Source organism: Argiope bruennichi, chromosome 8 (assembly GCF_947563725.1).
Source record: "Argiope bruennichi chromosome 8, qqArgBrue1.1, whole genome shotgun sequence".
Taxonomy (NCBI): domain Eukaryota; kingdom Metazoa; phylum Arthropoda; class Arachnida; order Araneae; family Araneidae; genus Argiope; species Argiope bruennichi.
The window spans coordinates 13,262,433-13,290,426 of NC_079158.1; the positions used below are offsets into that span (position 1 = coordinate 13,262,433).

General features: G+C 30.5%; 1 protein-coding gene across 1 annotated transcript; it reads right to left on the minus strand.

Annotated features, from left to right (window-relative positions):
- Positions 1 to 16,995: 16,995 nt before the first annotated feature.
- On the minus strand, positions 16,996 to 20,912 carry LOC129981487 (uncharacterized). The gene is made up of 2 exons (XM_056092338.1): positions 17,259 to 20,912; positions 16,996 to 17,205 (listed from the first exon to the last, which is right to left on the minus strand). The coding sequence occupies exons 1-2, from the start codon at positions 20,910 to 20,912 to the stop codon at positions 16,996 to 16,998; spliced, it is 3,864 nt and encodes a 1,287-aa protein (XP_055948313.1).
- Positions 20,913 to 27,994: the final 7,082 nt, after the last annotated feature.

Genomic DNA, 27,994 nt, shown 5'->3' on the forward strand with positions numbered 1-27,994 from the left:
TAGATATAAACCTATATTCTTAAATTTAAAAGAAATGTTATAAGCATCTCAGAAAGATGACCAATATTTAATTTCACTTATATAGCTCATTTATTATTTATTAACAATTATTGATATATTTAGTAAATGTGCTTCGGCCGTACCGTTTAAAAGGAAGACTGAAGCATTTAAAAAGATTTTTAAGGAATTGCTTCCTGAGATCTTTAAAGAAATAAAGGAACAGAATTTATAAATAAACATACTCACAAATTATTTAAAGAAAATAATATACATTGGTTTACAACTGAAATTGTTGAAATGAAATGTTCTGTAGTTGAGCGATTCAATCGAAGTAATGATACTAAAATTAGAAAATATTTATCATCTAGTAATTCAAATAGATATCTGGATGTATTAGATTAAACAATAAAAAATTATTATAACTTATATCATAGATCTATAAAAATGACCCCTAAAGAAACAAGTAAAAAAGAAATTGAATCTGAATTGGAGATTATAAAAATTTATTCAAAGACAAAGTTGCAAGAAAACCAAAATATAAAATAGGTGACACTGTTAGAATTTTAAAATAGAAAACAATATTCATGAGAAGATATGATTCGAATTGTACTGAAGAGATATTTAAAATATCTGAAGTATTGAACAAAAGAAGAGAGACATTCAGAAATGAAAGGTACTTTTTATGAAAAAAAAGTTGGTGGGATATAATAAAAAAGATGATAATTTTATGATTAAAAAATTATTAAAAAGAAAAGAACTGAATATTTCGTTAATTGGTTAGGGTATCCTGAGGAATTGAACAATTGGATTCATGACAAAGATATTCAAATAGTAAGATTATCAAAATTTGGATTTAAATATTTCTCTAATATCATTCTATTTTTCTCGTATTAAAAATATAAAACATACCCTGAAACTTTAATATTTTAGAAATTAAAAAATTAAGACCAGAACAATGTCATAATATTTTAGAAGATCTGTTTAGAAAACCAATTTTTAAAACACAGGGCCATATTGATATTATTACATATAATCCTCAATTAAATGAACCTTTTTCATCCTAAAATGACGTCAGCAAAAGAATCTTATAATATCTATTGACTCATAAAATAGAATACAAAGAATTGGATATTACTGAATGTAAATTTGATTTTGCAATGACTGAATTACCTAATGCAGAAACTCAAAATAAACCATCTCTAAATGAAAAGATATAGTAAATAAAAGAAGTATTTGTCTGATTAAAAATGATGATAATAATTGTTTAGCTAGATTAATAGAAACAGTTTTAAGTACACAGAATCCTGAACAATTATGTTAAAAATTAGAAAGTAAAAAAATTAATTAAAATGATATAGCATATATTAAACGGTAGATTATTAGAAAAAATCTTAGCTATCATACTACATGAGACGTGTGATATTCCTCTAGTTTTTTGTAATTTGGAACATGTTAAAGAATTCCCAGATATTCAAATTAATATATTTTGAAGAAAAACTTTTAATGAAAGAATATATAGTGGTGCTTATAAATCAATATCTTTATACATATACAAGGATAGAAATCACTTTGATGTCATTACAACTTGTACAGGATTTTTAAGAAAAAATAATTATTGTGATTGTTGTCAAGTGAGATATAGAAGAAGTGACCATCAAAAATGTCTCTTAAAATGCACTAGTTGTTTTAGAAAAGATAGTAATTGTAAAGAAAATAAAGTGTTTCGTAAAGACTGTTTTCAAAGATTTAATGGTAAAACTGTTTTGAAAATCATAAAAATAAAAATACTGATGATAAATATACAACAGAAAGTTCGACTCTGGAAGCAGACGAATATATTTTTTTGATTCATTATTATTTTTTTTCCATACTTATTGTATAATTACTACGAATTCGACCATTTTTCACAGTAAAATGTGACTTCAATGTACCGATAAATTTATTTGAAATTTTAAGTGCCGATGTCTTGCACATCCGCAGAGATCTTCCGTATACTTAACATTGTGCATTTAAAACCAGATTTCAGTTACATTTGAAAAGTGGTCAATGGTACTAGCAATATTAAACTGCTGCATGGTCCCAGGGATGCGTGGTCTGGTGGATGGAGTGACATCTCAATTACCGTTTCTTTTTCATGGTCTTAAGTTCGACTCTAGAAGCCGACGAATAATTTTATTTTAATTTTTCTCTGTACTTATTCTATATTTATTACGAATTCGACCTATTTTCACATTACCTAAAATAAAATTTAAATTCAAAGTATATATATAATTGGAATTTTAAGATGTAAATGCGCATATATTGTCTGAATACTTAGCATTGTGCACGTAGAACCAAATTTCCATCACATCTCGACAAATTAATTCCTTAAGTTCGACTCTGGCAGCAGACGAATAAATTTTTTTTTTCATTATTTTTATTTTTTATAATTTTTCTCTATACGAATTCGACCCATTTTTATACTTCCGAAACCAAAATTGGACTTCAATGTATCTATAAATTTAATTGAAAGTGTAGTTGTCGATGTCTTGCACATGCGCAAAAATCATCCGTATACTTAGCATTGTGCAGTTAGAAGAAATTTCCATCACATTTGAAACTTGATTAATGGTATTGAGAATCTTAAACTGCTGTGTTGTGCGTGGCTAGGTGGATAGAGTGACAACTTACTCCCCGCTACATTTTAGAGGTCTTAAGTTCGACTCTGGAAGCCGATTAATAATTTTATTTATTATTAATTAATTATTTTTATTTTTTTATAATTTTTCTCCATACTTATTCTATAGTTACTACGAATTGAGCAAATTTAAATACTCCCTAATATAAAATGTGATTTCAATGTACCTATAAACTTAATTGAAATTGTAAATGTCGATATCTTGCACATGCTGGGATATCATCCATATACTTAGATTTCCTTCACATTTTAACAGTGGGTAATGTTGTTAAGAATCTTAAACTGCTACGCTGTGATTAGTGGCGTGGTGGATAGAGTGACATCTTGCTCACTGCTTTGTTTTGGCGGTCTTAAGTTCGACTCTGGCAGAGAAAAAAAATTTTTATTCATTATTTTTAATTTTTATAATTTTTCTCCATACTTATTCTATAGTTACTACGAATTCAACCAATTCTCATACTTGCAGAGAGATTATCCGTATACTTAGCACTGCGCACTTGGAACCAGATTTCCATCACATTTGAAACGTGGTAAATGGTATTAAGAATCTGAAACTGTTGTGTTTTCCAGGATCGCATGGCCAGGTGGTGAGAGTGGCTTCTTGTTCACTGTTTCTTTTAGGTGGTCTTAAGTTCGACTCTGGAAGCTGACAAAAAATTTTATTTATTTTTTATTAATTATTTTTATTTTTTTATAATTTTTCACCATACTTATTCTATAGTTACTATGAATTGAGCAAATTTCCATACTCCTTAAAATAAAATGTGACTTCAATGTAGCTATAAAATTAATTTAAATTTAAATTTCCGAAGTATTTTTCCTATTTTTCCCTAAAATTTTCACAATTTTTTCCTTTTTTACAGTAAAATTTCTCAGGTTTCTCTCTAAAATTTTACCTTTTTCTCTCTATGTTTCACAACATTTATCCCCATTTCCCCAGGATTTCTAGTATTTTTCCCTAAAATTTTCCTTTTTATTCCCTAAAATTTTCAAAAATTATTCCTATTCTACAGTAAAATTTCCCAATTTTTTCTCTAAAATTATATCTATTTCTCTCTAAAATTTCCTCTAAGTTTCTAAAGAATTCTCCACATTTTCACCAGCATTTCTCCTATATTTCCCTAAAACTTCCCCTATTTTTAACTAAAATTTTCGCAACCAATTCTTATTCTACAGTAAAATTTCCCAAATTTCTCTCTAAAATTTTACTTATTTCTAAAATTTAATCTATGTTTCTTCACATTTCTTACCATTTTCCCCAGCATTTCTCCTATTGTCCCTAAAACTTCCACTATATTTATCTTATATTTTCACATTTCTATTCTACAGTAAAATTTCCCAAATTTCTCCCTAAAATGTTACCTATTTCTCTCTAAAATTTCCTCTATGTTTCTTGACATTTCTCCTCATTTTCCCCAAGATTTCTCCTATTATTTCCCTAAAATTTCCCCTATTTTCACCTAAAATTTTCACAGTTTATTCTTATTCTACAATAAAATGTCCCAAATTTCACTCTACAATTATACCTACTTCTCTCTAAAATTTGCTCTATATTTCTTCACATTTCACCCCATTTTCCCCAGCATTTCTCCTATTTTTCCAAAAATTTCCCATATTTTTCCCTAAAATTTTCAAATTTTTTTCCTCTTTCATTGTAAAATTTTTCCTATTTCTGTCAAAAAATTCCTCTACATTTCTTGAGATTTCACCCCATTTTCCCCAGAATTTCACCTATTTTTTCCTAAAATTTCTCTAGATTTCTCTGAAATTTTCCCTAATTTTAACTAAAATTTTCACAGTTCTCTCCTACTTTACAGTAAAATTTCCACTATTTCTCTCTAAAATTTCCACAATATTCTTAACATGTTTCGCCATCTTCCCCAGCATTTCTCCTTTTTTTTCCCTAAAATTTCTATTATTTTTAACTGAAATTTTTACTATTTCTTCCTATTTTACTGAAAATTTTTCGCTATTTCTCTCTGCAATTTCCTCTATGTCTCTTAACATTTCTCCCTGCTTTTTCCAGCATTTTTCCTATTTTTCCCTCAAATTTTCAAACTTTTTTCACTATTTTACAGTAAAATTTTCCTTATTTCTCTCTAAAATTTCCTTTATGTTTCTTCACGTTTCTCTCCATTTTCCCCAGCATTTCTCCTATTTTTCCATCAATTTCCCCCTATTTTTCCCTAAAACATTCACAGTTCTGTCTTTTTTTACAGTAGAATTTCCCGAATTTCTATCTAAAATTTTACCTATTTCTCTCTAAAATTTCCTCTATGTTTCCTCACATTTCTCCCCATTTTCCCCAGCATTTCTCCTATATTTCCATCGATTTCCCCCTATTTTTCTCTAAAACTTTCACTGTTCTGTCTTTTTTTACAGTAAAATTTCCCGAATTTCTATCTAAAATTTTACCTCTTTCTCTCTAAAATTTCCTCTATGTTTCTTCACATTTCTCCAAATTTTCCACAGCATTTCTCCTATTTGCCCTAAAATTTTCACAATTAATTACTATTCTTCAGTGAAATTTCCCAAATTTCTATCTAAAATTTTACCTACTTTTCTCTAAAATTTCCTCTGTGTTTCTTCACGTTTCTCCCCATTTTCCCCAGCATTTCTCCTATTTTTCCATCAATTTCCCCCTATTTTTCCCTCAAACTTACACATTTCTGTCTTTTTTTACAGTAAAATTTCCCAAATGTCTCTTTGAAAATTTACCTATTTCTCTCTATGTTTTTTCAAATTTCTAACCATGTCCCCCAGCATTTCTCCTATTTTCCCTCTATTTTTCACTAAAAGTTTCACAGTTTTTTTCCTTTTTTACAGTAAAATGTTACCTATTTCTAACAAAACTTTCCTCAATTTTTCTTCATATTTCAACCATTTTCTCCAGCTTCTCCTATTTTCTCTAAAATTTCCCCTTTTTTAAACTGAAATGTTCACAATTTATTCTTATTCAACAGTGAAATAACACAAATTTCTCTCTAAAATTTTACCTATTTTTCACTAAAATATCCTGTATGTTTCTTCACATTTCTCCCCATTTTCCCCAGCATTTCTCCTATTTTTTTCCCCTAAAATCAATTTTTTACTATTTTACAGAAACAATTTCCCTATTGCTCTCTAAAATTTCCTCAATGTTTCTTATTTCTCCCCATTTTAACCAGGATTTATAATTTTTCATAAAATTTACCCTATATTTTCCTAAAATTTTCAGAAGTTTCGTAACTTACAGAAAAATTTTCCGAATTTTTCCCTAAAATTTCCACACATTTTTCCTATTTCATTGTAAAATTTCTTCTATTTCTGTCTAAATTTCCTTAATGTTTCTTATTATTTCAACCAATGTTCTAAATAATATATCCTATTTTCCACAGCATTTCCTTTATTTTCCCTAAAACTTTCCCTACTTTTCCCTAAATTTTTCAAAATGTTTTTCTTATTTTACAGCAGAATATCCCTCTTTTTCTCCCTAAAATTCCCTCTCAGTTTCTTAACATTTCACCCCGTTTTACGCAGAATTTCTCTTATTTTCCCCTAAAATTTCCAATATTTTTCCGTGAACATATCATAATTTTTTCATGTTTTGCAGCAAAATTTCCCGTATTTCTCTCAAAACTTTTCTCACGAGGTGTAAAAATTCAGTTCGGAATGAGATTTAGTACAAGTAAAATTTTGAATATGGTGTCAATCTGGTCTAAAAGCACAATACTAAGAATACGAATGAATTCTGCGTATGTGCGTGAAATTGACTCGTCAAATTTCGGATAAAAATAGAAATATTTTGAAATTAAATTCTATTTTCGACGTATATGATTTGGAATTATTCATTTTATCTCTAGGAAGGATGTAGGAAACTGGCGAAAATAAATTTAAAAAGAAGAATGAAAATTATTTAAAAGGTTTGTCGGCTTCGAGCATCGAACTGAAGACCTGCAAAACTAAGCGCCACACTCTGCCGACACAGCCACCTTTCCTCGCAACCTGAGAGCTTCTGAAGTGTCTAAAATTCTCATAACGACTGTCCAGTAAAATTTGAAATACAGTGTCAATCTGGTCTAAAAGCACAATGCTAAGAATACGAATGAATTTTGCGCATGTGAGTGAAATTGACTCGTAAAATTTTGAATAAATATAGAAATATTTTGATATAAATTATATTTTCAACGTATATGATTTGGAATTATTCATTTTATCTCTAGGAAGGATAGAGAAATCTGGCGAAAATAAATTTAAAAAAAAAAGAAAATTATATAAAAATATTTGTCGGCTTCGAGCATCGAAATGAAGACAAGCAAAACTAAGCGCCACACTCTGCCGACCCAGCTACCGTGCCTCGTAGCCTGAAAGCTTCTAAAGAGTCTAATATTCTCATAACCAATGTCCAGTCAAATTTGAAATACAGTGTCAATCTGGTCTAAAAGCACAATGCTAAGAATACGAATGAATTCTGCGCATGTGCGTGAACTTGACTCATAAAATTTCGAATAAATATAGATATATTTTGAAATTAAATTGTATTTTCGAAATATATGATGTGGAATTATTCATTTTATCTCTATTAAAAATGGAGAAAACTGGCGAAAATAAATTTAAAAAAAAAAGAACATTATATAAAAATGTTTGTCGGCTTCGAGCCTCCAACTGAAGACCTGCAAAACTAATCGCCACACTCTGCAGACCAGCCATCGTGCCTCGTAACCTGATAGCTTTTAAAGAGTTTAATATTCTCATAACGACTGTCCATTAAAATTTGAAATACAGTGTCAATCTGGTCTAAAAGCACAATGCTAAGAATACGAATGAATTCTGCGCATGTGCGTGAACTTGACTCGTAAAATTTCGAATAAATATAGAAATATTTTGAAATTAAATTGTATTTTCGAAATATATGATTTGGAATTATTCATTTTATCTCTAGGAAAAATGGAGAAAACTGGCGAAAATAAATTTAAAAAAAAAACAAAATTATATTAAAATGTTTGTCGGCTTCGAGCCTCGAACTGAAGACCTGCAAAACAAAGCGCCACACTCTGCAGACCCAGCCATCGTACCTCGTAACCTGACAACTTTTAAAGAGTCTAATATTCTCATTACGACTTTCCAGTAAAATTTGAATTACAGTGTCAATCTGGTCTAAAAGCACAATGCTAAGAATACGAATGAAATCTGCGCAGGTGCGTGAACTTGACTCGTAAAATTTCGAATAAATATAGAAATAATTTGAAATTAAATTCTATTTTCAACGTATATGATTTCGAATTATTCATTTTATCTCTAGGAATGATGGAAAAAACTGGCAAAAATAAATTTAAAAAAAAAATATAGAAAATTATATAAAAAATATTTGTCAGCTTCGTACCTCGAACTGAAGGCCTGCAAAACTAAGCGCCACCCTCTGCCGACACAGCTATTGTGCCTCGTATCCTAACAGCTTCTAAAGAGTCTAATATTCTCATAACCAATGTCCAGTCAAATTTGAAATACAGTGTCAATCTGGTCTAAAAGCACAATGCTAAGAATACGAATGAATTCTGCGCATGTGCGTGAACTAGACTCGTAAAATTTCGAGTAAATATAGAAATATTTTGAAATTAAATCCTATTTCCAACGTATATGATTTGGAATTATTCATTTTATCTCTAGGAAGAATGGAGAAATCTGCCGAAAATAAATTTAAAAAACAAAGAAATTTATATAAAAATGTTTGTCGGCTTCGAGCCTCGATTTGAAGACAAGCAATACTAAGCGATACACTCTGCCGACCCAGCCACCGTGCCTCGTAACCTGAGAGTTTCTAAAGAGTCTAATATTCTCATTATGACCGTCCAGTAAAATTTGAAATACAGTGTCAATCTGGTCTAAAAGCACAATGCTAAGAATACGAATGAATTCTACGCATGTGCGTGAACTTGACTCGTAAAATTTCGAATAAATATAGAAATAATTTGAAATTAAATTGTATTTTCGACGTATATGATTTGGAATTATTCATTTTGTATCTAGGAAGAATAGAGAAATCTGGCGAAAATAAATTTAAAAAACAAAGAAATTTATATAAAAATGTTTGTCGGCTTCGAGCCTCGATCTGAAGACAAGCAATACTAAGCGATACACTCTGCCGACCCAGCCACCGTGCCTCTTAACCTGAGAGTTTCTAAAGAGTCTAATATTCTCATAACCAATGTCCAGTCAAATTTGAAATACAGTGTCAATCTGGTCTAAAACCACAATGCTAAGAATACGAATGAATTCTGCGCATGTGCGTGAACTAGGCTCGTAAAATTTCGAGTAAATATAGAAATAATTTGAAATTAAATTGTATTTTCGACGTATATGATTTGGAATTATTCATTTTATATCTAGGAAAAATGGAGAAAACTGGCGAAAATAAATTTAAAAAAAAAAGAAAATGATATAAAAATGTTTGCTGGCTTCGAGCCTCGAACTGAGGACCTGCATCAATTACTGCTTTTCACATAAAATGCTATAAGATATAGCATTATTCATTTGATTATTGGTGGGAACTGAATTTTTATTTCATCGAAAAGATATTGACTCTTATCTGAGTGATAAGATTAGATGAGTTTAAGTAAATATTCTAATCCATATACTTGAATATTTTCTGAATGTTGTAATTAGTATTAATCATTTTCAGTTACTGATATTTAAACTTATCTTATGGTTATTTTGATGATTAATGCATTTATAGTACCGTGTAAGAATGTAGGAAGTTATCCATACTTATTACATTTCTGTGATAGATATGTCAACTTTTATATTAGTATTTCCAATATTCATTAAAAAGTGTTTCAGTATTGCTAATGAAGAAAGATAACTGATTCATAAATCAAATAAGGAAGTAACCTAATAGAAAATGCAAATAATTATTAAAAAATAAAAATAAAGAGATAATTAATAAGATTAGTTTAAAGAGAGACAATAGGAAGATAATTATGATACAGTATTAAAATCATTATGTGAGCATTTTGTAACATGTTTTTCCTACATTTCTGTATCTGGAAAATTAAATAATTATATAAAAATCATTGAAATTAAATTATGTAGTGAATTGTACCATGATTTTTATATTATCATAATATTTCACTTAGGTGTAGATTTATTTATTCATTTAAAGAATTAATGTTTCTCTGATTGAGCATGGATTTTTTCTGAAATGTCCAGTTAGGCTTGACTATTATTAATAGTATTATGAGTTTGAATTTTTATTTTATTTATGTGTCTCTAAGATTTGTACTTTATAGACGTAATAATAATTACATTTGATAATATTAGATTCTTGGTAAATATTACCTAGAATATAGTTTAATGTTATTTCATATTAATGATAACTTAAATTTTGTTTAATATATCATTTTTTAAGTAGAATATTATAAATTCCACTATGCTTGGAACCATCTACATGTTCCTAGCTCTTTTTTTTCCCTTTCCTTGATCAGTCATCAGAAAGCAAAAATTTTGTTACATATTTGTTTTTCCATCCCTCTGTACTTTTCCCTTTTTTCATCGGCCTAGCACATTGACCTTTTAAGAAAATTATTTAAGAATGTTTCAAAATGAAATTCAGCAAATATTCTCAATTGTTTATGGTTTTAAATTGATTTCTGAAGCAATGTTTGCACATAGGCTAAAATATAGAAATAATTATAGTATCAGGCTGTGTGAGTTAATGTTGGCTCATATTCATGAGTGTCACACTTAACATAGTTAAATTTAATATTATCAAATGTTAATTATTCAGTTATATAATAATATTGTGTAATGAATATATAATATTTGTAGATTTTGTTAATTTATTATTTTATTGGGCTATTAATGTATTAGTTAACAATAACTATCGAAAAGTTTAGATGCTCTTTTTTTATTAATTGTTATAAGTGTTGATCTATTGTAAATAAGTAAAGTCTTTTCCTTTTATGATTTAATTTATTTCAGACTTCTGAACCTTTTTTTTTTAGTTTATCATGTATTTACTATTTTTAAATGCTTCAAGTAATTTTTAAAAATTCAGAATTTGACAATTATTTGCAGCGTACTTCAGCATTGCACATAATTGGTTGCCTTTGACAACATTTGCCATTCAAAAGAAGACATCTATGGTGTCAAATGTTAACACTGATGATAGAATTATAATTAATTTTTACATTGATCTCCAGATAAACATTAAGAATTGAGAATGACAAAGAAATCCTTATAACTTTTCAAATTGTTTTATATGTGTTGAAAGACAGTTCTTAGTTAATCGCGTTAAGAGTACTTATCCTAAAGAATGTGAAGTATGCTTAAAATCTTATTCCTCAAGATCCTCTTTTGCAAATAATTTAAAACGCTGTAAACTAAAAGTTTGTGATGTTTTAACTCTGCAAAAAGCAATTGTAATAATTTATTGGAGGCTAGTGTTAGTTCTCAAGCAGAAATTGTAAAAACGCACAAATTATGTTTAGTGCCAGTCGAGACAACTTAAGATAACCAACATTTAACTGATAAATGTGAACATTTTCCCCAGTTGTGTCTAGAGTGTGGTAGATTTCATAGCAGTAATGAATATTTTAATGAATACAAAAAAAAAAAAAAAATGATTGTACCGGTAACAAGAAGCATGAATCATATTTTTGTGCAGAATGTAATAAAGCTTATGTTAGTGTATGGAATTTAAATAAGCATCTTAATGCTGTGCATGACATTAAAAACACCAAAACATTCTTTCAATTCTAGGACAAGTTTTAAAATTTGGTTAGAATCTGAAACTATTTGTACTCATATTTATTTATTTTAAAAAATCAGCTGGTAAAAAAATATGTGGTGAGAAAACTTTCTATTATTATTCATGTCAATTTTTTTAATCTGTCATATCAATCAAGGATTAATTCAAGGGCAGAATGAAATGGTAAACGTAAAGATAAAAAGGGTCCAATTCCTTTCAGTATAAGTTGTTCCCTTAAGATTTGTGTATATGAATAGAAGAATTTGATATAGTTTACATATTATTCCATTTATAACTATCAAGTCGGTTACAAGAACACTAAATATCAAACCCTTAAGGAAAGTTCATGCGATTTAATTAAATCTTACTTATTACTTTCCTTTCCCATTTCAAAAATTGTAATTTTATTACTTGGTGATGTAGGATGTCGAGATAATAGAAATTTTTTTCCTTAAAAGGAAGCTTTCATATCTCGTTAAACTATACAGAACTATTTGAGGTGCTTGCACAATTCAATTAAGCCAACCAATGATGCCATGTCTGTTTCTTGTATAGTAGAGGAATTAAGGAAAGAGCCATGCAATCCTATTTTAATTTTTAAATTACAGAAGTCAAAAACAATTTGGGGCCCTGCACATTTAGATAATTTGCCAATTTTTGACAGTTCTTTTGCTTTAGGTTTACAGACTAAAGCACAGAAAGATATGTTAGTTAAGCATTCAGATAAAATTCTTTGTATTGATGCAACTCATAGTACAAACTTTTTTATGACTTTTATCTTCTTTCTCTCCATGTTCAGGATGATTATGGTCAAGATTATCCAGTTGCACATTTTATCACTAATGATTTGGATTACCATACCTTAATTGCTTTATTTTCAAATTTACATTTTCGGTTTCTTGATCTGAATGTAAATTCTGTAATGACTGATGAGGACAGTTATTCCTTTGAAGCATTTAATTCTGTATTTGGACCAAATATAAAACATCTAATATTACGTTGTTCATGCTTGGAAAAGGCAGTTAAATTCAAAAGTATGTGATAAGTTTCGCGTTCAATGAATGTTACACAAGTTATTAAAAATAATGAAGGAAGTGTCTGAAATAAATTTTGAAAATAAACTTTCTATGTTTATCGACTGCACATGCGATTTCCACATGGTAATACCAATACAAACAATTATTGCGAATCTTTCCACAATCAGTTAAAAACAATATATCTTGAACTTAATTATAACAGGCGGATAGATGATCTTGTTTCGACTCTTTTGAAAATGGAAAGGGATCAATTTTTAAATATTTGTAATAATATTAATAATATTCCTGCGCCATCGAAGTTCACTAAAACTGTTAAAGAGAAACATGACAGGGCTGTAAGGATTCAGAATATAGATGTCATTGAATATGACAATCATTGGGAGGTTAAATCTCAATCTGTAAAAGGAAAGATACATGTAGTGAGAAAAATTGCAGATGCTTGTGTTTTATTGGATCATTGCAGCTTTAAATGTTCAAATATTAATTGTGCAGTCGTTTGTATCATTACTCTTGCGAAGATTGCAGCAACTTGTGTAAGCACATACATAAAATTCATTTAATGTCTTCCAAACCTAATATGTACATAACTGATGATTTTCATAAATTTGTTGAAGAAAATAGTTTTACTATTAATTCTGATATTTTAAGTGAAACATTAAATCCCAACATGTTATCTACCGAGAAGTGCAGATCAAAGGAAACAGAGTGCAAAAAGTTATGTTCAGAAATATCAGAATTCATAGAAATTTCTCAGATTAAAGATATCAAGTTAAATAATGTAATTAGTTGAATAATTTTGTAGCTGGTATGAGTGGGGTTTTGAATCTTAAAAATAATCTGGCTTCTGTTACATCTAAATTTTATGTTGCACCTAATGAAAAAATTAATCCTCAGATTACGTATTTAAAAACTTTTCATAGAAAAAAAAGGAACTGCTTGGCCCTTGAAAATTGCACGAAGAAGCAAAAATTAAATTAAGAACTTCTTGATAAACCTAATAATCTTTTTGTGCAAAAGGCAGATTTAAAATACTTTAATGTTAAAAATTTTGAATGTATTAATCTTGATATGTTTTATAGATTTAATAAGTTTAATGTTACAAATCCAACTGCTACAATATTAACTATTAATAATATTGATCTTTCATTTGATATGTTAAAATCTTTAGATCCATATGTTACTGTCAAAGAAGAAAAATATCTTAAATCTGTATCATCAAAGGTTTGCTATACAATTTAGTTATTGATGCATTTAATTTTGTATTAACTAGAAGATTCACAAATTTCAAAGCTATAGAATCTTTACACTCTCTTTTGATTTTTAATCAAAAAAAAAAAAAAAACATTCCTCAGTTTCCTTGGATTCAAGAAATAGCAAATTTTGATTTTCTTATAATTTCTGTAAATTTAAATTCCCATTGGACTTTAATTATAGCTGATTTGAAAAATAAAATATTTGAATATTTTGTTATAAGCCAGATAAGGATACCACAACATTGATAAACTGTTGGTGTATAATATTAAATTATTCGCTCGATTCATATAGCCACTGTCAGATTGTTTTTCCACCTCATGTAAAACAAATAGATGATTTTAATTGTGGTGTCTATATTAGTTACTATTTGTATCAAAAATTAAATAATTTATCATTGATTGAAAATTTTGATATAATTGCTTTTAGAGCATTAATGTTTGTACAAATCACTGCAGGCATAAATTTTTAAAATACTAGTTTTGTTTTGAATACACATTTTCAGCATTGTATGCTCGCTACATTTCTTTAAGTAATTAAAAAAAAATTGGAATTGGACTGTACACCATTAATATTTTAAACTTTAAATTAATAAAATTCCAAATGGGTTTAGATGATTGTCTAGACATTTTCTGGCTTTCACGTAAGCTCTTAACTTTTAGGAAAATTCCTTGTTTATTTCAGTTTCAGTAACAATCAAATGCGAATTATCAGTGTTGCATTGATGTGAGAATGGAGAACCCAACTTCCTAGTAAGTATATGGAGTTTGAATCTATAATATAAATTATAAAATTATGGTATGAATTCTAGATATTGATGTGTGTGCTTTTTTATGTGCTTGAAGGGTTGAAAAAATTGTTAAGAATTCATGTTGTTGCTTGCATTATTAAAAATCTCATTTTATTTATTTTGTCTTCTCATAAAGGAATAACATTCCCAATGGTTAGGTTTAAGTGACTGTCTAGATATTATCTAGCTTTCTCTTAAGCTTTTAACTTTTAGGAAAGTTCCTTTTAAGTATTTTAGATTCAGCTGAAGTAATCAATTCTGCATTAAAATTGGAATGGAGAACTAATTTTCAAGAACCTTTTTAAATGTAGGTAGCTTTATTTAATGTAAGCTGAAATGTACTGTAAATTTTTTGTGTAATAGGAAATGAAAATTCAATTAAAGTGGTTTTCATTTGCATCTGAAATAATCCTCTTATAGGAATTAAAAATGTTATTTTTTATTAAAATTGTTACATTTTCTTGTTGTTTATTAATTAACAGCCAACTTAAAAGGCGTATTCACTTTCTTTATCTTATTTCTGCATGTTTTTTTATTGTTATATTTGTCTTTGTTTTTGGCAATAACCTTAGAATATTACAATAAAAAAAATAATTGTTTTCAATTTTCAGTCAGTTTTTAAATAATTTAAACATGTGTTTCAACAATATGTTTGTATATATACATACATACACACTCAAGACATATAACATGCAAAAATGCATTATGGTTATATAAAGGGGAAAAAAAAATGATATTTCTTTCTTTTGCTATCATGTTAACAAAAGCTGAAATTAATCGGCTACAAAAAAACTAAAACTAATAGGTTCACACAAAAAAAAAAAAAAATCTAGGAAAATGTAATTATTTACACTTATCTATGAAATAAAATATGAAACATATTTTTTAGTAAAACAAATGCAAAGAAAGGAATTCTGTAACAAAATAATATCTTTGATTTATTCAATAGTTATAGTCAGCTGAATGCCTTTGGAGTTTTCTTTGATCTATTAATGTTTATGATTGCAATAAAAATATTTACTGACATATAACTGAGATTTTATGATTTGAAATGAAAATGTTAGTTTTTATTAATAAAAACAATTTTTAATATTTTTATTTGCTGATAAAATTAGTAAATCATAGGATCTTATGATGATGTTTTAGAACTCTCTATATTAATCAGAATTTGATCATCATATAAAGAAGCACATCTATATAAAGTTTAAATGTCAAAAGCTGTGATTTTATTATAGAAATATAGCCAATAAAAAAATCATGTTAGAATTTAAAATTATCAACTTTATTAGATGTCTTTTCCAACATGGCTGGTTTGTCTGGATATTGGTTGTACTTAATTTCAATTAAATACAAAATTTGACACTGTAGGTCAAATGATGTGGCCTGTAAAGAGTCAACACACATACATTCATCTTTATTATAATTATAATAGAGATTATTTTTTAAAAAAATGGATCAGAAGTGATATATCTTGTGCTTTCTCCATTTCTGATAGTAAAATAATTTTAATAATATGTAAATATATACTATATTAAATGAAAAAAAAAATTACTTTATATCAAGCAATACTTAGTTATATATTATAAAAGAACTAATTTAAAAAAAAGAAATGTATTTTTATGATTATTTGTGGTGTTTTTTTTTTAAATTTAAAATCTAAAAAATACTTTATTTAAAGATTTGTATTAATATATGTTTTGTTACTTAAAGTATACAAGGAAAATTAACAAAAAATCATTACTCCTCTTCAAATTATGTTAGCCATTTCAAAAGCATTATACAAAAATAAGCAAATATTAAAAATGATATTGCTTTATTAAAAAGATTCTTTACTTTTAATATTTGTTTATTTCTGTATAATGTAATTAAATTTATATGTGCTGTACTAATCTAAATGGTATGGCATGGAATAAGAAAGATGAAATATTTAGAGAAAACTTCTGCACGCATTCTAAGAAATGTGACTTAATTTTAGAAAATATATTCTTATAAACACATCTATCAATAATTGTCTTGTACAAATGTTTATAATAATAACTGTAAACAATGTCAGTAAAAATATCGTTGCGGATGCCTTTTCTATTACAATTCACTCAAATGATCAAAAGATCTCCAGATGAGTGATATACTCACGAAAAAGTGTATTAATCAGTGTTCTTAAATGCAATTAACGACCTGATTGCATATCACAGCTCCTTATTAACGGACAAACACATTCAAAAACAAACTACACTATTTACAAGATGTTGCCATACAGTACAAGCTAAATCAAAACAAAACAAATAATTCTTAGGTTATAGGTGGACGGTTTGTATTCAGACATTGAAAATAATATTGCACAATCTTAAATTGAACACATACATAAGACAAAAAATAAACAGAGTGAAATATTTTACAACATGTTACATACTCCCACCTTGCAAAGTGAAGGGTTACAAACTGAACTTTGCAATATAAAACAAACTGAAATTTATAACACTTAATTCCTCGTGAAATCTGTAAAATTGAAAGGAGTTCACAAGTCCAATTTACGAGGAACGTTTATGGTCCTTCCTAATCTGGTTTTGGTATGGTGTATCTCCTCAGAAATATCAGTCCTTTCAACAGGAGAATTGGGAACCTGGTCAGCAGGTAAATCAGGAACATGATCAGCAGGTGAATCAGGAACACGGTCAGTAGGTAAATCAGGAGTCTTCTCAATAGATAAGCCACTACTCTGATGTTTCTACTATAGGTGGAAAAATATTCACTCTTTATATCTGTTGTTTGAATATTCACCATAGAGGTCACGATAGCTCTTCTCTCTTTATTCACTTCTTCCTCATTGACATCTACTACAACATCACTAACAGGCCATTCATGAGACGAAAGATACAACCAACTGGGACCTTCCCACCATTTCGAACTGCAAAGCTGCTTCGCTGAACACCCTCTACTCGGACAGTCCGCTGGATTCAGTGATCCAGGAACGTGTCTCCAGGCTTTGACTGGTGTCAGCTTCCGAATTTCTTGAACACGGTTGTAAACAAATATACCCCACGGTTCTTCTCTCTTCAACCAAGCCAGCACAGTAGTAGAGTCTGTCCAGAAATAAACATCGTATGTTGGAAACTCTTTCAAGACAGTGGAAGAAAGACGAGCAGATATAGCAGCACCAAGAAGTTCCAGCCTTGCAATAGTTGTTTCCTTTTTCCCACAAGGTGCAATTCTAGTTTTACTCTGCACCAGTTGTATGTGTACAGAGTTTCCACTATCAACTCGTAGGAAAACAACCGCAGAATAGGCTAGTTTGCTTGCGTCGCAAAAAAAATGCAATGAAATATGCTCAAATCCGCTATCACAGTGTAACCACCTTGGTACTTTAACATGCTTCAAATATTCCAGCTCCATTAGCCACTTCAGAAAATCTTGACGTGTTTTTAGACCTACTTCTTCATCCCAACCGATTTTAGATTTCCACAAATTTTGTAGCCAGAGTTTTGGTAGTAGCAACACTGGACTGGTAATCCCCAAGGGATCAAACACTTTGTGGGAAGCAGCAAGAATATTTCTTTTCGTGATTACCTCTTCCATTAGTTCTCTCAAATCAGGAATATTTATTGAAAGAGTATCACAATGTCTGTCCCAAATCGTTCCCAGGATGATTGTAGGACTTGTTATTGGATCAGAGGGGCTAGAGTGCTCCCACCCTCGTAAGTCGAATTTTCTTTCAGCCATGATCTCCGTGGCTACATCAATAAATCGTTCTAGCTCCGACTGGGTTTTGACGCTTGCTAAACAATTGTCCACGTAAAAGCTGTTCATCAACTTTTGAATAATGCACTCAGGGTATCTTCCACGGCCTTGCTGCGCTTCTTCCAACTTTCTCTCCAAGTGGTATTGGATTTTTGACCCAAGCAAGAAAGGGCTGCTGGAAACACCAAACACCACTCGGCAATGTCGGTAATGTATGAGTTCTCCTTCTTCACTGTGCCACAAAAATCGCAGGAAATTTCGATCCTCCCTATATAGACTTATTTGTAAGAAGGCCTTCCGTATATCAGCCGAAATGCCAAACCTATACAGTCGAAACCTTGTTAACATGGAAGGGATCAATTCAATCAAGTTTAATCCCTTTTCCAAACTGTCGTTGAGGCTGACCGCTCCCTTTTGTTTTGATGAAGCGTTAAAGACGGGCCTAATTTTCGTAGTGCTGTTCGGCTTCACCACATGTCGATGGGACAGGTAGTGACAAGCAGACTTTATTTCCTCTTGGGGAACTTCTTCAATTATGCCTTCTCGTTCCCATTCTTTAAAGACATCACCGTATTCTTGAAATAAGTTTTCCTTCTTCAGCTTATGGGTTGTCACTTGCAACCCTTTGAGTGCCAAATTGAAGTTGTCTGGAAGAGGCAAATGACCGTCAAGCCAAGGTAGGGAGACAAGGAATCGCTCTTCTTCATCGACCTTGACAGTTCTTAAGAAGTGCTCCATAGACGCTTTATGAAGCTCCTCTTTGGTTTTTTGTTCTGAAGGATCTTGGATCCCCAAGGAATCTAATCTCCATAATTGGGAGATATCCATCTCTTTCACAAATAGGGAGGCCACCAGCATAGCATTGCATGATGACATCTCATTCTCAGGAACTTTACCTGACAGAGTCCAGCCAAGTAGTGTCTCCATGGCAACAAGCCCGCAGGATAGAACTCTACGCTGGCCAGTCATGAGCTTCCCTATCACATCTGAACCAAGAAGCACTTGAACAGATTGGGGCTCCTCCCCTACATCTGATAGCCTGATCTTCATCTCACGGAGCTCTGTAATCCATGAACCTGGAGTGACTGATGAAATTTTGTCACATATAGATGGCTGGTCTAATGCTTCCAGGTTGCATGTAACACTGTTGTCTTGATTTCTCAGTTTTATCCTATAGCAATTATGTTCGCACTTGTCAGATTTAATGCCCCCAAACAATGAGTGCATCAGAATTTCCTTTCTGAGTGGGATATATCCCATTCTCTCAACAACATTCTTTAATACATAAGTCTTTTGTGACCCAGAATCTAGAATTGCCCTAACTGGGATTTCTTTGTTACCACACACCATTTTTAATTTCAACGTTTGGAGGAACACCCTGGGACTAGAAGTGTTGTTGGCCATATTAACTTCAACATTTGGCCTCTTATTCTCACTCTTGAATGAATCTTGATTCTTAGCCTCTAGAGACTCACACATAAGTGGGACATGCTTTTTCCCACATATTACACATCTTAAAAATGCCTTACAGGAACGAGATGTATGCTTTGGTGTTAAGCAAGCAAAACAACATTGCTTCTCTCTTAAAATATTATACCTTTCAGCCAAACTCATCTTCTGAGCTTGAAAACAGTCTGGGCTCGAGTGTTTCCCAGTACAGAAAACACATTCTTTCTTCACTTCTTTTGAAGCTGTAGTAAATAAATTGGCAGCTGTAGGTACTTTTTCCATTGGAAAATCTCTTACTTTTTTCTTAAATGATTGGGGGCGATTTTCATCTGCACCCAAGCCAAAACCAGCCATAGCCAAATTAATTCTTTCTTCGCCCTCCGTTTCTGCTTTAAGAAAAGTCATCAAGTTGGTTAAACGGTCTTTAGCATCAGTTGAGACTGCTGAAGAAGCACTTCTATTCCATGCTTTCAAAAAGTCCTCTTGAAAACAAGACTCCACCATGGGATAAAGAATTGAAACCCATTTATCAGTAGTCACTCCTAAAGTATCTAAGGCTCTCAGATAAGATTCGAGTTTATCATAGAGAGATGTCATCGATATTTTCTCATGTTTCTGAACTGAGATTATCAACTTCAATAATTCCCGAACATAAACTTCTACTAATAGTTCATCTCTCCCAAATCGTGCTTTTAAACTTTCAACTGCTTTGGCATAATTGGCTGCTGTTGCCGGGAAGCTTTCTACTACTTCTCGGGCTCGTGATCCATTTACAGTAGCTTGCACAAGATATTGAAATTTGTTCTCAGGCGCGATTTCATCATCGTTATGAATGTGTTGAAATTGGCTCCAAAATTGTAGCCAATCTTTAATATCGCCATTAAACTGTCTAAATTCTAATTTTGGCAGATTAAATTTCTTTTTAGCACCAGATATAACAGTATTTTGAGACTCACCTGTAATTGGCAACGTTGCTCTGATTCTCGCCAATTCCAGTTCGTGTTCTCTTATTTTTCCACTTTCTTCGTATTCTGTTTGCTTTTGTTTTTGTTCTTCTTTTAGTTTTCGCTGGCCCACGGCCGTTACTAAAATATTTGTCACAAAGTCTGGATCATCCAAATACTCTTTGCTATTCAAAATAATATCTTTCAGTTCAGAAATTTTTACCTTATCAGGCAGTGTCTCTCCAATTTCTTCTGATACAAACAACAAGTCCTCTTTCAAGAAGCCCTTAGCTGTTTTAAACATGTTTGTATTCAAAAACAATGTCCTGTCGCGTAACGCCAGAAATGTAAACAATGTCAGTAAAAATATCGTTGCGGACGCCTTTTCTATTACAATTCACTCAAATGATCAAAAGATCTCCAGATGAGTGATATACTCACGAAAAAGTGTATTAATCAGTGTTCTTAAATGCAATTAACGACCTGATTGCATATCACAGCTCTTTATTAACGGACAAACACATTCAAAAACAAACTACACTATTTACAAGATGTTGCCATACAGTACAAGCTAAATCAAAACAAAACAAATAATTCTTAGGTTATAGGTGGACGGTTTGTATTCAGACATTGAAAATAATATTGCACAATCTTAAATTGAACACACACATAAGACAAAAAATAAACAGAGTGAAATATTTTACAACATGTTACAATAACATAAAATTTTAATAAAATCACAAAGAAAGAGACTACATATATATATGCTCATTACTTAATAATTTCTTTCAACACACAGGATGAGAAACCCCATTAAATAATATAGAACATTATTATTAATAACAATTTTCATGTATGGCAAAAACTGTGTTAGTGATAATGATTAGAATAATCTTATTTGCATTGTATACCATTTTTGATGAGTATTTTTAGAAGTATGCAAGTATACATTTATCGTACAAAATTCTCTTATTGAATGGTTTTAGAAATTTAAGTGTAAAAATGTGAACAAATTATTCATTTTTAAGCCATCACATATCTTATTCCTCAAAACAACAGTCTGAGTCACAGAAAATGTGTTAATGGTCCAGTAGCCATAACAGTGTATAATAAAATTATAAATAATACATTTTTACTGTAATTTTTTAAATTCATAATTAAACTCTTCAGTAGAAACTGCATGGTATCAAAAATATACATTTTAAGACTAAGAGTTGTATATGGAACAGTTTTAGGATTTAAAACCCTTGGAATTATAGTTTTATTCATTTCTTGAAATTTTTTCCATAGATATAGAATGTATATTTCCCAGACAGATTTGAAAATTGAAATATAAAATTATTTTCCTCTTTTGAAGTAATTATAGATTATGAGCAATTATTTTCACATGACATGAAATAAGTTCACTGTCAGATACAGAATTAGTGATATTCACCTTGTATCATTTTGAAATTAATACTATTGACAACATATTTCCTGAAATAGGAATGAGGGTAATTGAAGATGCTTCGTGCAAAGAAGAAAGCATTGATATCAGTCTGTCTTTCTTCTTTTATATGACATTTTTAAAATCTCCAGAAAGAAAAACATTTTTTTTGTGTGTGTGTCTTCTGTATAAACCTTGTTTAAAATGAGTTTGATATCTTTGCTATAAAGAATGAGAGGAATTTATGAAAGAATTCATCACTTTACAATGCAATTGGAACAAGATTTTGTATAAATATTAAAAATAAATTATTGAAACCATGAATCAAGAATCCTTTTAATTAAATAAATGTTGGTTTGGTGATACCTATATTTGATGCCACCTAATTGATACTGATGTCATCTAATTGATACTGATAATTTAATGTTAGCTAATTACATATTCCATTGTTTTTTATTATGTAAAAGTTAAAATTTTTGAATGTTGATTCCAAAGAGATATTTTACCCTATAAGCCCTGACAGTCCGATATCACCCTTTTAGATAGGCACCTGCTTCAGCCGATTTGGGGCGGTTAAATGAGCATTCAAGGACTTCATTTTTATATTCATTACATAGTTAAAATTAATTGACTATAAATTATTTTATTGTTTGAATTAATCACTTGATTATAAATGAAATTGGAATAAACTGAGTATCAAAATTTATATTTCGAAAGAAATCATCGAAATCTCCTCGGCATGTAAATTTTAATTTCCAGGTATCAAACTTATCCTCCATGTATGGCGAAGATCTGATTTCCTTCTCCTGTGGAAGTTAAGGTAGCTTTTTTTTACGAATTCCTTTCCAAAATAAGTTTCGTACTGCTTTTAAAAGGGACCGAAATTCAGCTGCACTAAATTCTTTAGTAGGCTACTGTGACTTAATGGGAGTGTCAGATATTTGAAAATTCTTGAGACAAAACTTACTTTTATAGACTTACAGTGTATGTGGGCCTTTTCAAAGTTAAATCTACCGTCCAGTTTGTTACGTAAACATGTTGTCCCGCCTCTCACTTGTAACGCCCTCTAATGGTATATTTAAAAAACCATCAGTCTTTGTAACATGATCGACGTAGCAGCACGCCGAAAGGCAGAGCTCAAAGAAACTCCCGAAAGCGGAGAACAAATAAAATCTTTAAAAAACCAAAAAAAGGTCCGTCATCATTATTGAACCTCTCCATTCTGGTCCGTCGAGCCGGAGACGAATTAGCGAAAATATGGAAAAGAATAAAACTCAAAAAGCCAAAGAGTTAAATAGAATCCGTGGAAGGATAAAAGCGAAACTAACAAGTATTAAAAAGTTTGTTGAAAGTAGTTCAACGGTTGAAGAAGAAAATAAATTTATACTCAGCTGTCAACAAAAGCTGGCAATTTTGGAAGAAATAAAAAATGAAATAGAAATTTTATTCAAGGATTATTTAGAAATCGACGAAGATGAAACACTAAGCCAGAAGTGTGATCAAGAAATGTTGGATATCGAAGAAGAAAGAAACGAATTAGAGGTAAGTTTGAAATGCTTACTCTCTAATTATAATGTTAAGGAAAATGTAATTCATAATATAAATGATCAAAATTCAAATTTGAAAGCTTATATCAATCATATTGAATTAAAAGCGAAATTTCCGGAAATTCCCTTACCGCTATTTTACAAAAAAAATGGAAGAATTCAGTAATTTCAAAAATCAATTTATGTGTCTAATAAACGATAATACCGAATTAACAAATGATCAAAAGTTATTTTATTTAAAAGCTGCCCTCCGTGGTGAAGCTAAATTTATAGAAACAAGTGACGATGCATTTGAGTCATTGTTTGCTGCTCTTGAAGAACGCTTTGAAAATAAGCGAGCAGTTGTTGATATTCACATTCGAAATATGCTAAAACTAGAAAAATTAAATTTTGAGTCTGCAAAAGTATTACGAAATATCACAGACACAATAAATAAAAGTCTGAGAGGTTTAAAAAGTTTGAATTTAGAAGATAATGACTTAACAAATGCTATATTAGTAAATATACTATTAGAAAGACTTGACAAAGAGAGTAGAAAGGCATATGAAATGTCCATACAATCAAAACTAATACCTTCATTGAAGGAGCTCTTACAATTTTTGGAATCAAGAGCGATGGTACTCGATCAATTAGGGAAATACCCTACAAGTAACAAATTCCACAAGGAATTTCAAGGCGCAATAAATAAGCCGAAAAACTTTCTTCCTAATGCGAATAAACTAAGTAATGTAAAGCCATGTATTTTATGTAAATTTGAACATCCTTTACAAAGATGCTCTGAATTTTTAAAATTGAGTGTTTCTAAAAGAATCGAGCTTTTAGAAAAATATAACATTTGTAAGAACTGTTTGAAATTGCATAAGCCACCCTTCAAATCCACATTCCTCTGCCGAAGCTGTCAAAAATCAGGCCATAATTCTTTGATACATCTGGATCCTAAACTCTTAAGTACGCGCCTTGCAGAGGTAACGCCTCCAGACGCGGGGGAGCAACTTTATGTAAACAATGAACCGTCTGGCTCGTCGAGGTTGCCACAAAATACTAACCCCTGATGCTGAGACAGGCGCTTACAAGTAACTAGAAACTATCTTCAAACATTCTATGCACCACGCAGTTATTTATTAAAGATGCATTTGGTCAAAAAATAAAAATAAAAGCCCTGTTGGATTCTGGAAGTTCGGTAAACACAGTTAATCCTCTGGGTGGTTTCATTTTACGTGTGAAACTTCTGAAAAACGAAAGATGCCAGACTAGTAATGTATCGTAAAAGCGCATCGGTTTTCCAAACGAGATGCACTGAAAGCGTTAGCCGAATTTTTGCTTTCCCCCAAACGTCATGTGGGGTCAAGAGTTCCTAAGGGTAGGAACAATTTACCGCTCATTCAAGTCAAATTTTATTGCTTTCGTTTACATTGTACGGCTACAAAAATCAGAGGGTTTCTAAGAATAGTGAATGGGAAGACTTGTTCTGTTTCTTTTTAACCCCGATCGCTGATATAACACTGCGAATCGTTGCACAGCAGAATCGTTGAACAAAAATTTCATTATATATATATATAGAGAGAGAGAGAGAGTGAGAAAGAGAGAGAGAGAGAGAGCAGTCAATGTAGGATAAAATTTCTTTCATATTTCCTTATTATTCTTTTAAATAAATCATTCTAATATTTTTGTATCGATCAATAACATTTGCAACGCGGTAGCATATGTCTAAGAACTAATCACAAATAGGTCTATTAATCTGAAATGCATAAATAACAATAAAGAGCTGATGTATTATATTTTAGAAGAAATGGCATCATTTTCTATTATAATAAAACATATAATTTTTGAGTGCAAATCAGCAAATTGGTTGGACAGCTGAAAAAATATATTATTTTCGAGCCACATAATTGACTACCTAGGTATTAGTTATCCAGGCCCTGAAACATCTCGTAGCAGTTTTATCAGAATTCAATATTGTTTATAATGATTATTTTTTATTGAAAAATAATGACATCTTCGATTTTAAAGGATTCAAAATAATTAAATATACAATTTAAAACCTTATGAATTGTACCAGTGTAAATGCATATCAAATGTTTTTATTTAGAATTTATTTTTGAAGTTGTATACTGTTCTAGTGATTTTAAAGCGTTAGTGAAATTGAAAAAATCGACATTAATTTCTATTTTTTCCCTCATCTATTTCCACCATTTTGTGTTCACATTCAATGAAATTGTCATTTTCAAAAACGTTCAAAAGCACCTAAAACAAACAAATAATTCTTTTAAGATATTATGCAGGACTATTTTATTCCTCATAAACTTCGATACGTTTATAACGCTTAAAATTTTCTTTTAAAAATACAATGTACATAAATGTTTTTTCTAATTTTCGTCTAATCTGAAAAACTAGTTTGATACTTTTCATTTAAGCAGTTTGCTTAAAGCATTAAGCAAAATTTCGAATAAATACAGAAATATTTTCATATCAAATTCTATTTTTGACGTATATGATTTGGAATTATTCAATTTATCTCTAGGAATAATGGAGAAAACTTTCTAATATAAATTTTAAAAAAAAAAGACAAATACATAAAAATATTTGTCGGCTTCGAGCCTCGAACTGAAGACTTGCAAAACTAAGCGCCACTCTCTGCCGATCAAGCCACCAAGCCTCGTAACCCGAGAGCTTCTGAAGGGTCTAAGATTCTCATGACGACTGTCCAGTAAAATTTCAAATACGGTGTCAATCTTGTCTGGAAGCAAAATGCTAAGAATATGAATGAATTCTGCACATGTACTTCACTCGTAAAATTTCGAATAAATATAGAAATATTTTGATATTAAATTCTATTTTTGACGTATGTGATTTGGAATTATTCAATTTTTCTCTAGGAATGATGGAGAAAAGCGGCTAAATAAATTTAAAAAAAAAAGAAATATATATAAAAATATTTGTCGGCTTCGAGCCTGGAACTGAAAACCTGCAAAACTAAGCCCCACACTTTGCCGATCCAGCCATCAAGCCTCGTAACCCGAGAGCTTCTGAAGGGTCTAAGACAGCGTTTCTCAACCTTTCAGTATTCGTGGCCCAGTTTTCAATCATAATTTTCATCGCGCCTCCCACTTACAATAAAATGTATACAACAATAATGTATATTGAGTATTTGCGCTTACAATAAAATGTATACAACAATAATGTATATTGAGTATTTTGGAATCTGTTTTTAAACTATTTTTAACTACCTGCCAAAACAAGAGTAAAAGCGAGCCAACATTGGCGGGAAACCACATCTTGTATTTTGGATAAGAGTGCGGTGAACAGATGAAGTAATGAAAGTGGAGAAAATTTAAATGTTATATTTGAAATGAAACCCAAATAGGGAGATAACGTTAAAAGAATATGAAAGTAGAAAAATTCATCAATGAAAGTTAACCTAGACGGGGTGAGCTAAATTTAGAAACTTGGAATACATTTTTTCGAATAATAAAAGAAATAAAACAGAAGCATGACAAAAAAAAAAGTGAAAAAATAGCAATGTTTGTGGAAGGGAATACATACGACCGATGCCGTCTCGAGCATGCGCGGAGCAAATGTTTTTTCATAGGAAGAAGGAAAATATTCGATAACGCAAGTTTCAATTCCAGCCAGTCTCATTCGAGTATATAATTTTATCACTATCGAATCTATCGTGAATTTATATGTTATATATGTTTTCGTGTTAACTGCACTTCACCATATTAAATATTCACGGCAGCAGATTTATTTAGGCTCATGAATAAATTTTTAAGCGGAAGAAAGAAAGCATTACACGATAGTCAAGCATCAACAAGTACACAGACGAGCGTGGTTCCGAAAATAAAATCAAGGAAATATTACTTAAATTTTGGGTTTACCAGTACTGAAGTAAATGAAGAAGAAAGGCCCCTGTGTATCATTTGCTCAAAAATGTTGGCCGCAGACAGCATGAAACCTAATAAACTTAAACGACATTCGGAAACGCTTCATAGTGAGTACGTCAACAAACCCAGAGAATTCTTCGAATTAAAATTAAAATCATATAAAAAGCAAAAATCATTTTTTAAAGAAACTTTGTCTGTAAATAAAAAAAAAGCTTTAATTGCATCTGTAGAAATCCTCACACCATTGGTGAAGAGCTTATTTTGCCAGCAGAAATTGAGATTGTAGAAACTGTTTGGAGATAATTTTTCAAAAAAATTGCAGTCCATACCTCTTTCAAATGATACTGTTGCCCGTCGAATTGGCGATATAGCTGAAGATGAACAGCGTCAACTTTTCTCGAAGTTTCGTGACAAATTGCTTTCAACACAGCTTGAAGAAGCAACAGATAGTAATAAAGATGCTCATTTAATTGTCTATGTTTGAATTTGTGATAATATGTCAGTAGTAGAACTACTTTTCTGCAAACCA